The sequence below is a fragment of the Coturnix japonica genome, chromosome 4 (genome assembly GCF_001577835.2).
Source record: "Coturnix japonica isolate 7356 chromosome 4, Coturnix japonica 2.1, whole genome shotgun sequence".
Lineage (NCBI taxonomy): Eukaryota > Metazoa > Chordata > Aves > Galliformes > Phasianidae > Coturnix > Coturnix japonica.
Window position 1 is genome coordinate 8,968,094 of NC_029519.1, and position 14,499 is coordinate 8,982,592.

The 14,499-nt window shown below is 42.9% G+C and overlaps 1 protein-coding gene across 1 annotated transcript; it reads right to left on the reverse strand.

Annotated features, from left to right (window-relative positions):
- Positions 1-1,082: 1,082 nt before the first annotated feature.
- On the reverse strand, positions 1,083-14,234 carry LOC107312885 (transmembrane protein 182-like). The gene is made up of 5 exons (XM_015860701.2): positions 13,099-14,234; positions 10,979-11,096; positions 9,393-9,491; positions 7,445-7,582; positions 1,083-3,067 (listed from the first exon to the last, which is right to left on the reverse strand). The coding sequence occupies exons 1-5, from the start codon at positions 13,249-13,251 to the stop codon at positions 2,838-2,840; spliced, it is 738 nt and encodes a 245-aa protein (XP_015716187.1). The 5' UTR covers positions 13,252-14,234; the 3' UTR covers positions 1,083-2,837.
- Between the last annotated feature and the right edge of the window lie 265 nt (positions 14,235-14,499).

Here is a 14,499-nt window from a genome sequence, read left to right on the forward strand (position 1 = left end):
AGCAAATAAAGCAGGAAGTGTCCCAGATGTTGGGAAGAAAAAATGGAATAATTCATTGCTTACTAACGTCAAATGCTAATGTGAGAAAAGCATCCTTGAAGAAATCCTTGACTAAAATTCATCAGTGATGTGAAATCACTGTTTTAATTATGCATTTTTGAATGTATTTATTAGTCTCAGTACTGATCTGACTTACAGATGTTTAACAGTGATAAGAGTCTACTGCAGTCTCTGGAATTACTCATGATTTATAATGACAAAACTTGGATCAGAATTAGGTCCTTGTCAGTACTCTATAATATCCTTTCATCAGACTTCTTTACATGCAACAGATGAAAGAGGCTGTGGTTTCCACAATTTCAAACCCTGCTGCTGAGTCCGTCAACCTTTTTTTTTAAGCTTTTACTCCAGAAATAATGATTCTCACACAAAATTTCATCTGTATAAGGTATAGTTACCACAAGAAAAATATGAGGCCAAGGAGTTAGTTTGACTTTTTAGTCCACCAACATGATGTGTCTGGTTCGCGCTTGTGCTGACTACAAATGTTGCATAGTTGATAGTCAATTTAATTGTGCCAGTCTACAGTCTCATTTTCTATATCCTTATTGTTGTGATATTAGAATCTGCTCAGCAGTAGAGTTTAAACAAAAAAACCACACCCTCCATTCAAGAATGATTCAAAGCCATGATTCTGTAAAGAATGATTGAGTTTTAAATTATTGCCTGTTCTAGAGCTGATCCAGAAGGAGCGAGTCTCCAGGGATGGTTTACTCCCTAAGGCATGAATGCATGATTAAGCTAAATGTATTCCATAAATGCCTTGATGACATTAAACTAAATTTTTTAAAGAACAGATGGAGAAAGTTAATAAATATTTCATTCTGTAATATAAAACTCACTTCTGTATTCACAACTTCAGGGATCCTCAGCTTCACAGATATCAATAAGTCTGATGGATTTCTTGCTGCATTCTCATACTTCTGCCCTGGTGTCTCTTATGGGATCATCATTTCTGCATGCTTGGATTGTTTTATGGGATCAGTGGAAGGCAAGTGACTGTAAATCTTGACCTCTTCTGCTCCTGGATTATATACTTTTATTCTTTGTGACCGTAAGTGTTCATCTCTACACTGAATAGATAATTACATGACAAAAATTATTCAAAGAGAATTTATAGTGAGAAATTATCACTCAAGGAACTGATGGGGCACAGGCACAACCCAAAGAAAGGGAAATTAAAACAAACAATTAAAAACAAAACAGTTTAAAAATACCAGCTAAAACACTGAAATATCAGCGTGTTTGAAATGCCATGAAATATTTACTTACTGGGGAAAAATGCATGATTTTCACCTGTATATAACAATTCTAGTCAAACAAAATTCCCATTAATGGAAATCAGTGTGAATGTTACTTAAGAACCATAGAACAAGTGCGTTATTCATACGAAAGAACTAATCTTTACATGTGGGAATTACAATTTCTCACTCTATGTATGCTGTGAATCTTGTAAAAGAGTAATTAGAACCTGCTCCAAAAGTAAAGAAATGCCAGACTTGAATAATATTTTAGGAAGAGCATTAACAAACATTTTTATACTGCCAACAGTCGTCGCTGCTTTCTAGAAGAAGTTTACATTACATTATTAATTAAATATACTGAGTCAGTAGTATGACATAAAGCACTGGAAATATATGTTTACCATAAACTTTGACATCCATGAGAAAAGCATGTATTTTTAGTAAGTTTAATTTAAAATTTATGCAGATGAATTCAGCAAGCAAAGGCCCAACAAACTACTTCAAAGTAGCAAGATCTTGACTGAAAAACACAAGATCAACTCTTTGTCATTTCTCAAGTGTCTACAAACCTTCACATACACAGGATAAATGACATCACCTCCTGAATGTAGATCGTTTTGTATAGCATTAGCATGCATTACTCTTAGTGGGACCACTTTAACCTGTCAGACAATGTACACTTGAGCAATTGCAAGAATTAAAAAATATATAAATTGTATATAATGAGTCTTTTCAGAGCTGGCTCTTCTACTGTGTGGAATACAACAGGGTCCCATGCTGTGCTGTCTGACAGGCTTTACCATAAAAACAAACAAACAAAATAATCATAGCATCATTGTTCCCATTTTCTTCCCCCCCCAGCTCCAATTTTCAGTTTTGGATTGCAAAAAAACAATTCTCTGTTCAGGGAAAATCTTAAATGCATTGTAGCACGGTGCTTTAAAGAAATATTAATTGATACATCTCATGTTGCATACCATAGAAATCGGTTTAGTCATTATTACGAGTTAGGTTAGACACAGGTACATTTGTACCTTCAGAATCAGACCTTTTAATGAAAAAAACTCTTATGTTTCCCGACATTCCATTAAAATGGTTGTACTTTGACGTCAATTAGAGCTAGATAAAAAAAAAAAAAAATCATCCTTAATTGCTTCTCAGAAAAAGATATCAGAGCATACACCCCCACAGCCGCATTCCATTACCTCTTAGAGGAAATGAGGATGCTGGGAACCTCCAGTGCTGCTGAACACAGATGGGGCCGTGCTGGCAGCAGTGAGCCATGGTGGATGCCAGCTGCAGTGAAGGCTGGTCCTCCCACCTCAAACTGCTGCACAGTCCAGAGAGATGCCTACAGGACTGAGAGTGTTTGCATGCTCAGTGCTCCACCCCTGCCTCCATATAACACTGACTTCAATCACGCACCTACGCCAATGGTTATAGCTACAAAACGGACATAATCTTCAAAACTTGTGTACGCTTCATTACAAGGAGCATCAACAATTTTCTCCAAGAGTTTCTCAGCACCTTTTCTTACTCAAGGGACTCTGCCATCTCTCTGCCAATCAGGAAGAAGAGGAGCCCAGAGAGCAGTGACAGGGGCACGCCAGCAGCAGCAAGGAAGAAGGACCAGCCATAGAAGACGTGTACAGGAGCCTCCTGCAGGCACACCTCACTCCTCTCCAGGAGGATGTACTTTTGGAAATCAGCCACAAACTCCTTCCACAGCACAAAGAGGAAAATGAGCAGGAGAAATAAACTTCCTGAGAAGAGAGACAAAGACGGTTATTCTCCAGTTACAGAGTATGAAATACAAAAAGGTTAAAAAGTGAGAAAAAATTGCAACATTTATTTTTGCAGGCTAGTGTTGCAGAATGGCAACATTTGTCAGGTTTTCCCTGACAAAGGAGTCAGGAAAAGAGGAAAGAGATGCTTTTCCAAATATGAGATCCTATTTACAGCAGAAATACCAAGACCTGTAGACTAGTCCTACTGGTGGACCTACTGAAGGCAGAGCCCCACAGACTTCAGTTGCCCCAGCTGACAGAAGTGTCCCTACTTGTCCATATGGCCAAGATCCATCTGCCTCAGTTGAGTAACTCAAAAGCAAGGTCAGAGAGCTCATTCCATGAGGCTGTGGAGTCTTTTTATGACCCCGCGTTAGCACATGAAACCCTCCACAAGCCAGGTGGTGAAAGGCTGAGGGCACTCCAGCCCTCAAAGTCAACATCTCCCTTGGCAGCTCTCCCATCAGACCCAGAGCCATGTATTTCTGTACATATCCCCACAGAAGACCTTGGAGGTCAGCCCTCTTATGTCTGTAAAGTATGTGGAGGGCAGGCACCTCATTTTGCTATCCCAATTGCAACACCCTATAACTCACAGTGATGAGAATCTTCATGGAGCAGACACCGAAAAAACAGCACAGTCCCAATGTTACTTACTTCATTGCATTAAAGAATGTATATAATGCATTTAAAAGTCAACATATATTAACACTAAATGGTAATGGTGTGATGACAGATCTGAAACTACATCAGTAATATCTTGCCTTGCCACATCACAGCTAGAAGCTTGCCATTTTTAAATGGTGGCATATAACATATAGACAGACGCACACACATGTGCATACATATATGGAAGAAATACATCACAGATTATGGTATTTTCATAACAGAAGTAAACAGTTTGGAATTAATATGGCTGAAAAGTCATTGCACAGTTCTGTGGATGTGTTCTGGCTTCTGCAGGATTTCATTCCGCCCCTTGCAATTTTTAAACCAAAGGTAGCTTGTACTATATTTAACTATTCCCCCCAGCAGCTTATGCACTACAAAATCCAGCTTTCATGCTTGGCAAAGGCTGCAGGTATGGCTTGACATTGATCTATCTGCTTAGCAATGGAGCTTGTTGAGCTGTGTTTCTGCTCATAGTGATACAAGCACATATTGTTGCTACAATACCCTGCTTCACATCTTGTAGCCTAGAAGGAGGATCCAAAACATTCCTCAGTCCTCACTAGGAGTCATATAGAAGTTGAAGCTACTCATCCTAAGCTGTTGTATTTATTAAACTGCCTCCTATGCCCTAGGACTGGGAATTGAATCTTAAAAGTCAAACATTTCTATAATCATACCAACATACTTCACATCACCACACTCTGCTATCTCAGACCGTTCTCCCTCCCATAGACAAGTCCTCATGGGCACTGCAAAGGCAGGCTAGGAGTTAAACAGCAGCTGGTGTAACATTTGCATGTTCATTGAGATTGTGATACCACTTGAAATTACGTGCACAAATAAATATTTTACACTTAATATGATAGTTGTATGTTTAAAATACCAATTATTCTACTTTAAGAAAATGATCGAATGCTTAAATAGTCACATGTTCTTTACAAAAATACAATATATTGATAAGAAGGCAATTAAGCCTTTATTACTGATGTAATTTAAAATTAAATTAATTAGATAGCAACTGAACCTTGAAAAGTGCTCTTTTAAAGATCAATTTATATTTCATTAACTTATAATACCTACCGTAGGAGACACAAATAAAAAAGTGGTCCCAGAGGGACAGAGGACACGGGTAGGTAGTGGGTTTTTTCCCCAGAATTTTCTCTTTTCCTTTAAGTAACATATTTATTTCTTGGTTGCTGTTTTATCCCTGGACAAACCAGATTGTCTGAGGCTCATTTACTGGGGAAAGCAAAACAAAGCCTACCTGCCCTTGTGCAGCTCCTGGGGAACCTTCAAAGAATGTCATTACTTTGTCATTAAACAGGTGGTGGAGGTGATGGCACAGCCACAAACTAACTACAAGCCCCTGACCCTGGGAGAGCTGCACCCTACTGATGGGTGAATGGGAGTCTGCCTTCTGCTTTCTCTAGTAGGGACAGGTCTGTAAACTCAGTCTTTAACTCTTATTCTGTGGAAGCTCATGAACTTTAATGATCAGCAACTTGTTCACCTATTCAGGATGTTCATAATAAGGGAATGGAGGGGTGACCTTCACCTGCCTTTCCCCATCTGTCAGCTTCTGCTGCTCACAGAGAGCCTGAGACTTGCTGAAGTGATCTGGGAGCAGGGGTACTGCAGAACCAGCAGCTGGAAGAAGCATCGGTTGCATATTTACTGATATTTCTGCTTTTCCAGGGGTGCTTGTTATGAGTTCCTATTTGTTTTCCTTAACATCACCCAGGACACAGCAGGACAATTCTTCCTCCAGCAGCTGAGCAGCCCCAGGACTGGGTGAAGACTATTCTCACTTTGTAATCATGGCTGCTAAAACACCCAAAGGAGCACAAGGGTATACAACCCAGGAATCTGAATTTCAGAGGATGCAGCATTCACCCAATGTCATTGTGATGCAAGTTAAGCATACTGTCATCCTGCATCTATTTGGACGTTATTTTCAAGCAGTACTGATAAGTTTGAGGTCAGGAACAAAAAAGATGGAAAAAAAAATTTCAATAATCAGCTGAAATCCTAAGCAAACTCACCTGAAAATATATTGCATTCTTCTAGCTCTCGCTTACATCAAAAATATAACCTGGGGAGGGTTTGGGTGCTTGGGTTCCATCTCAGCCATGTCAGCTCATGCACACATCAGATTGCCAGTACTGATCACCAGAAGGCACTGGTACCTAGCAAAGGTCTGAGAGCAAGATATCTTGCATTCCCAAATGAAATTTCTAGGTGTACAACCACATTAAATTTACCTTTAGAAAAAAATTCAACGCAACCGAGCATTTATTAAACTGTATAAGAGAGAGATAAGCAGATACCCACAGGCTTGCTGGGCTTACTTCAATAACTGAAGACCTGAAGGCAAATGGAAGATTGAACAAAATGCAAAGCAAATTAGCAGAGGCAGGTAGGGCCACATTGATTTAGTGCCTCCCAGATTTTTTAGTCAAATAGATAGATGCCATCTAGCTTCACGTTAACAGGCATCTCAGCAGGAATCACGTGGTTAATTATTAGTACATCTGGGGAAGATGGAGACAAGGAAAGAGCCTGTGAAATGGAAAAGAAGCTAAATAACAGGAGGGAAGAAAAAGTAAAAGATAATAAGGGGAAGACACAACGAAACTGTAAGGAATTTGGGTGGAGTTCCTCCAGGCTTCGTTTAGGGACCTCTCTTGTTAAGTCATTTTCATCAATGTTTTTTAGTCCAAAAAGCTTAAGCTGACAAAAAGCCCAAAATGGGAGAAAAGATGCTTGCTTGTGCTTGATTCACTGAGTACTGAGGGAATCAGAACCTGGTACGGGGCTCATAGCTAAGCAAAATTAATTTCAGAGGAAGGCTTGAGTTCATTAGGAAGTTCTTCACTTGGCAGGGCTCATCAGAGCTCCAACCTTTAACTGCTTGCATTGCAGGGGGGGGGGGGAAAGGGAAAAAAAGGGGGAAAAAAAAAAAAAAAAAAGAAAGAAAAAAAAAGAAAAAGGGTTTTTTTTCCCAAGTTTGAGTCACAGTTATAAATCAAGTACTTCTCCAGTTATTCCCTCTCAAATACAGAATAGGCCCAAGTGATAATTCAGTGGACTAATTTGCAATGGTAGTGGGGATAATGAATCAATGCCTATTTTTAATTCATTTCCCTGCTGTGACACTGCTTTATCTTTTCAGATTTTATTAAAAACCAGCCCTCCAGTTTTGAATTGCTGAGTATGCCTTTCATTGCATGGTGGTTCTCCAGGTTCTAGCAGAGCAAAGACAGAAGAGGCTCAAATACAGAGCCACACTGATAGAACAGAGCGTGGCTGCTCACTGCCTGGGATAAATGCAGCTACGGACATTACTAAAATAAAAAGGCTCTGGATATCGTATAAGGCTGTAGAAGAAAAACAGTACATTTCCCAGTTCCCAGGCTCCTTAGGCCTAAGAACTATCTTTCTAAAGCTTGGCTCAGCATAGGAGTTTATTGCCCCCTGGGGAAGGGGAACATTTATTCCAATTCACCACTGCTCCCATCAGAAAACCAATCCCTCCCCAGCATCCCTGAGGGCCACGACATCACTGTTTGCCACCCATCACTGTGTACCTCCCCATCATTGGGTACCACCCCATTCCCTGACTGCAGTAGGCTGTGCACACTCCTTTCTGTCCCATGTGTATGATTACCACTAATGGCTTACCTGAGGCTATCAGGAACCCGCCGCCCACTTTGTAGGACCTGGCGCTGACAAAGGGCACACCACACACCAGCAGCAGTCCTCCCACCAGGCCAGCAGCCACAGCCAGTATGATGAATGCCGTCCAGAAGCCTCTGTACACTGCATGAAAGCCAAAAAGAAGAGAGTTAGAGGAAAAGGAGGGGAAGCTCAGCTGGGCTTTTAGAAGGCTATATGGAACTCCTGCATTGATGCCAGCTTGGGCAACAAAATGATGGTGAGCACTGGGATCAACCTAACACTGAGATTGGATTCATGGGGCTGAAAGTGTTTGCAAGGAAACCACACCAGAGAGTATATGAGAAGGGAGGACAGCCCCAGGTGTGGGCAATGAGGGCTCAACAGGTGGAAACCCTCCAAGCCTCCTCCCATTTCCCCCAGTATATCTGGTGTGCTCAGACCACCACCTCCCACTGCTTCCATTGCCTTTTGTTGCTCAGAAGCATGAGTTAGAGAGATTTGAGCTGAGCATGAGCAAACAGCAATGCTGAAATGACTCACACTTGAAAGAAAAATGATACAGAGAAGATGTGTTTTGCTCATTTTAAGCCATTTTGTCAGGAGAGCCACTTAGGGAGAGATAAGTATCTTGAACTCTCCAAAACCACAGAATTCATTTTAATGTTTAACCTCCCGTCACCCATTTCTCTCGGGGAGCCTAAGAGGATGCAGATAAGGCAGAATTATCTCTGGCACAGGTAATAGCTGGAGGACCCACTTCTTGGACAGCCTCCTGTTTTGTCATAATTTGCATCTGAGTATGGACTGCCTGGGAATAAAATAAAAGTGTATGGCAGAAAAGCCTGCTCCATGTAGATTTCCCAGTGCTTTGCAGAGGGGTTGGTACAGATCTCAGTTCCCTGAATGAGGGTGCTGAGATATCCCCATCTCCATACCGACACGTCCCCATGTCCATGCCATCACGTCCCCATCTTGTGCCAACGTGTCCCCATCTCCCCAGGGATGACATCATCAAGACCAGTTCAGCAACAGGATTGCAGCAGCCCCAGCACTGGGGCTGTACCCAAAAGGCATTTTAGAGGCAGCTGCAGAGGCTGCATAGCACAGGCTGATGGGCAGCAACAGATGGTTCAAGGCCCCTTTATTTAGCATGGAAAAATCCATGTGTTTACCATAGAGATCATTCAGAAACTGGAGTTGTACCACTCCCTCCTAAGCAGAAAAATAAACCAACATTTGCCCATGTCCTGCCATGGACAGCCTGCAACAGGCTTCTCTTGCCACCATCCACTCCATGTTGCAGTTTGCTCCCCGAGGCAGGGATCCGACACAGCAAAAGGAGTGAGATGCTCTCCCTCACACGCTCCTACTGACAAATATTTTATTTTAATTAATTTCTTGTAAAAAAAAATAAAAAGTATAAAAAATAAAAAAAAGGTAGTGCTAAAGGCTAAGGAAAAGGTCAAGATGTTTGTTTGTGCAGCATGCCTGCCCCGGATCCCCAGAGGCAACGCAGAGTGATGCACACTATTTAAAGAAATCAATTCATTTCCAAAAAGATCATGGAATTAATTCTAGCTGCTGCCACCAATTTAGCAAATTAAAATTCCTAGCAGCAGCTGATTCATTAAAGAACTCTGAAAATACAGAGAAACATAAATAAAAAGGGAACCAGTTGAAAAGAGAGCTCTCCAACTGTGTCGTATTCGAGGCATTAAAAATAAATGCGATGGATCTTCTGACAATTTGGTCTTTAACTGATTTTCCAGTGTTTGTTTGTTTTGTCTTGCAACAAATCAATGCTGGCGCTCTCCCAGGAAGCCACGCGAGGCCACTTTGCAAGGAGCATCCCTGGTCACGCTTGGCCATGAGGGTTTGCAGTAGGGCACACATAGCACACAACACACACCCCAGCCCCATGGCTTGGAAAAGGAGCTGGGAAGTGACCCACCTGCAGTTGTGTCATAGGAGGGATGTGGGAAAGGCCCCAGGACGATGGGCATGGGGAACAGGTAGCCATGCATGCAGTGCTTGGGGTGCGCTTGACTGGCTGCAAAAGAACGACAAAAGGTTTGCTTTGATTTTGTGCAAAACCACAGCGATGCTGTTCAGATTGCAAATTGACATCAATATTCCCATTGCTATTTTGCTCCAGAAACCACCTGCGAGGGAAGAAGGGGTTTGGGTAGCAGAGCCCTCTGGTTGGTGAGAGAGGAAAGCACAATTAGAATGGACGTGCCCCATCAATATTAATACCACTGAGACTTATCGTGATTAACAGTAATAGAATGAATGTTAAATGAATTAATTAATGATTGGACACTTATTTAAATATGTTCCCCAGCTCAAAGGAACACTTAATAATAGGTGGACATTAGTTCATGCTAAATTGACTATGGAATACCTATTGAATTAATTATTACATCCATGAGAGCAGCAAATTAATTTGCCATGATCAATCCTATTATAATAAATACCTAAAGAAGTAATAAAAATTTGCCAGCTATCAGAAAGAGTCATTTTACTTCAGGTAACATTGTATTGTATAATGTATTCCTGTATAATGTAATTAGATAGCAAGCTCCCTCTCTCGCCTTTTTCATCAAAATATTCTGTGTGAAAAGCTCTGCGCTGTTCTACTGAACAGTGGCAGTAACAGTTCTACAGCAAACAGAGGTCAGGGACTGAGGGACAGCAAAACCAGCTGAGATTTTAACCACTGGGGAATAAACAGATTGTGGGAACCTGCATTATTTTCAGCCAGATCCCTCAGCAGGGTTATCCCGCTGCTCCATCAGCCTGTAAGCATCTCTGAGCAGAGCGAGCAGAGGGTCAGGGCCTTTGCAATGTTGAAAACCTTGGCAGACCTTAATATTTTTTTTCGCCTCTGAACATATTTCACCTTCTTCGATTTTTTTTAAACATGAACGTGCTTTCAGAAAATAATGATTTTGCATCACTCTTCTTCTTTGCAATGAAACTCTCATGCTTGTGACTTCTATGACCTTAGAAAGAAAAACAGGCAAGATCTGAAAGCAAAGGTCTCGTGTGCCCATGAGCACAAACCCACTTGGTTCTGTGGGAGGCAGAATGCTCAGCCAAAAGGGTGAGCACCTGGAGGAGCTCATAGTTGGATGGGGCCCTGGGCAGCCTGATCTGGTGTGATTAAAACCAATTTTCTATGAAAAAAAGAAATTGAAGAGTAATGCTAAGGACAAGATGGACATGGGTTCAAATTCATCACACCTTAGCTGGATACAAATATCATGGTGCACGGGAGCAAAGTCAACCCTGCTGGTGGATGTCACCATCCCATCTTCATGGGTGATATTTTAATTGGCACCAAGGAGTTCCTATGTGATGATGCCCAATGGGGGCAAAATCCAAGCCCAAAAAAAGAACCCAGGAAGTGTGCCCCCAGTTAGCTGTTAGTGGAGAGATTATGGGAATGGAAAAGAAATAAAATGGAACAAAACAGAGTGCAGAGACATCAGGCTGGCAGCAGCACCAAGAGGCACAGCATGGCCGGGTACTCACTGTACCAGAAGGTCCAGATGGTCTCAGACTGGCTCTCGCTGAAGAACCAGCACCGCCAGAAGAAGCCCTCATGATGGAAGGTGAGGATCTGCGTCCCTGCCTCTGCCAGTGTGTCTGCCTGTGGGGAGTGAAAGACAAGCTGATGTGAGGATGGTCACAGCAACAGTGAGAAGCACGTATGTTAAGCTCAGATGGTTGTGCTGCTGTTTGAGTTGGTTTTGGAGGGGTCAAGGGACAGCTGCTGCCATTGATTTTCTGCCTTACCACAGCTACAAAACAAATATTTTAGCTCCTTGAAATGAATAGTATCATCATAGCTATCCTGATAAAAAGGCGCCTGCAGATCCTCACAGACCATCTTCTCCTCTCTCCAAAGACTGCTCTGATTCTCCTTTTATTTTCAGGATAAAATGCCAGCTATGGCTATAGTGCTATACAGACCCCACCAGCTGCTGATCTGGTGCACATTCAACTACTGTGTGGCAAATAGCGACCCTCCTTATTCATCAGGGACAACATTTGCCAGTTTAGGAAAAGAAAGATAAGGTAAAATTCTCTGTAGGCAACTAGTACCTGAACTAAGAATCATAGAAATAGCATCTGAAATAGAAACAAAACAGCTCAGAGGAAAGAAGAAGAGCAGTGCCCACTTCTTCCTGATGCTACTGGAATCACCCTGCCTCCGCGACCGGCAAAGAAACACGTGGCCAAGAGCGTCCCTGACACCTCTGAGGTGTGTGTGTCATGCTGCATGCCATCCCTGCCTTTCACTCTAAAGGACAGCAGCACTAACAAAATCCGAAACAATTAACACTGTCATTTCCTAAGATCAAAACCAGAGCTGCACTCCTCTGGCTGTGGCTCTGTCTCCTTTGGGGCTCTATTGCACTGCTTTTTAGACATAAAAGACACTGCCTTTTGCCAGGCAGTTTATCTATCTATCTATCTATCTATCTATCTATCTATCTATCTATCTATCTATCTATCTATCTGTCTATCTATCTATCTATCTATCTATCTATCTATCTATCTATCTATTTTGAGTAGTAGAAAAAGTCATTTGGAAACATGACTCAAGCAGTGCCCCACAATTGACAATGGGATTCTGAAATGACAGCATTTCTTGCTGGCATCATGATGCTCACCCAGTGTGACTCACCACACCAGCAAACATCAAACCTAATTGGATTGAACTTTGGAGTAACAAAAAGTCTGCACGCAACAAGAATCCTCCTGTCATTTTTGCAATTGCAGCCACACATTGATCAGCTCAGAAATACTTCAGAAGAGAGGATGGCTGTGATTGCTTGGGCAGGCAGACAGCAGCAAGTTCAGCACACAGCACACTTTCAAAAGGATATATAAACGTGTGATAGGAGCACTGAGCACTGAAACACCTGTCATAAAAAACAGGAAACATTCAAAATTGTCTTGCCTGCTAACAGAAACCCTACACAAATCCTAATTTGACAATAGATCTCTTCACGTGAGGTGGGCAGGAAGCGCTGCTGCCTCTGCCATGCACCTGCTGCTCGCTCCTGTTTGCTGTCTGTACCACAGCTCTCTCACTTCAGATGTAAGTGCTTGCCAAGCTCTACACTTTAAAATATGAACTACTTTTAAATGAACAAATGAGGCGGAGAAATCTTTTAATAGAAAGTATCAGGAGATATCTTTTGTTTTTTGAGGCAAAGGCTGTCAACAAGTAAAGCTCTTACATTTTTGCCTTTCATTCCCTAACATTCATATCTGCCAGAATACAGAAGCACTGTTTTCATGTTTTCTAGACATTTTTACTGTCAAAACATTCACAGAATCATAGAATGGCTTGAATTGGAAGGGACCTCAAAGCCCATCCAGTCCCAACCCCGTGCCATGGGCTGGCTGCACCCCATTGGACCAGGCCCATGCGACCTAGCCCTAAGCACCTCCAAGGACGGGGCATCCAAGGGAGCTCAGGATGACTTTTTGCATTAACCGGTCACTTTAAATAAGCATAAATGTCACCATGGATCCAAAGCTGCCAGCACCTGAATTGAAGGTAGCTGTGCTGCTTTTCAACAGTTCTAGAAGAAATTATCAGCTCCCTCCTCTCTAGAACAACCTGGTTGGGGATTTACCTCTCCAGGCTGGTGCGTGCTGTTCCTGTCCTTGATGACCCCACACATGTCTGCAGCCAGCAGCCAGTAGTCTGTCCCGAAGGCGAGCAGGAAGAGCAGCACGGCAGTGCTGCCTAGGATGCCTGCGGTCAGCGAGGCGACACCAGCCTTCATGGCCAGGCAGAATTTGGGGAAAAAGGGGAAAACACTGGAGCTTCCCAGTCACTGAGGGAAGGGAAGGGAAGAGAAAGGAGAGAAGTGCTATTCTGGGACACAGATCGGGATCTTCGGGCAGCCGGTGTGAGTTTCAGGGGGTGGCGGGAACGGGACTAATAAAAGCAGATGACCTGGCGTAGCCAAACAGCTGTGGCATTAAGGGAACATGACAAACAGCTATTGAGACAGAGCAGGACGGCTTCCAAAAAAACACATGGCTGCTCACTTCAGTGCGGTGAGCTCTGAGCACGGGTCATGAGAAGTCGGGGTGCCGAGCCCAGTGAACCGGAGAGCTTAAAGCCTGCTGTGCATGGAACAAGCAAACCTGAACCCACAGATATCACCACTCCAGAGCCCGTGGTCCTGTGGTATCTTCAGTCTTGTCTGCCAAAGCACCGTGCAGAATAAAGCCCACACAAACCAAGGGATAGCATTAAAATATCAGCGGCCCTCTCAAAACCCTGGTGCTCACAGAGCGATGCGATCATCCCACGCACACACAGTTACATCAGTGTGTCCGCATCCAGCAAGGCGCAGAGCACAGAGCTCAGCTGTCTGCACCTGCACATCTTTTCTACGCACCTGGAGCACGGGGATCTCCCTGCTGCTGCACAAAGGCAGGCAATATATGGCTCTTGGTCCCCTTCCAGTGTCTCACCAGGCACGAAGACAATCCTGTGCAGAATTCTGCTGCCATTCGGCTCCTAACGCTATTGTCTGCTGCTGGAGCATCTGCTGTAGATCACTGCCAGCAACAGGATGCCAGACCAGGAAAACTGCAATTTCTGTAGGGCAATAACTGTATTCCTGTGGCATGCCAGCAGTCTAGGGGAGGAAATTTAAACTACAGTGAAAATTCAAGTGCCAATTTTCGAACCTCAGCCTAAGCCATGACCCAGCCTAAAAGGAGGATAGAGGAAAACGTTGACTTCCTCAAACAAATTGCCAAATTAATTTCTAAATCAATGTAATGAAGGCAACTGTGCACATATGGGTATAGCAGAGAAGCTGCCCACTGCTGAAGGAACTGGAGAGAGTTGGGTGAAATTCTGACCAATTCAAGCAACTGCTGGTGCACATGGACTGATGAACCTGAGTATAATGGACTTCACGTTACAATAAGAGATTGTACCTCCTGTACTGCTCTTTCTTAAATACTGCAGGCTGGTGTGGCTGTTAAGTAATACAGCAGGTCTCTCTTCCTCA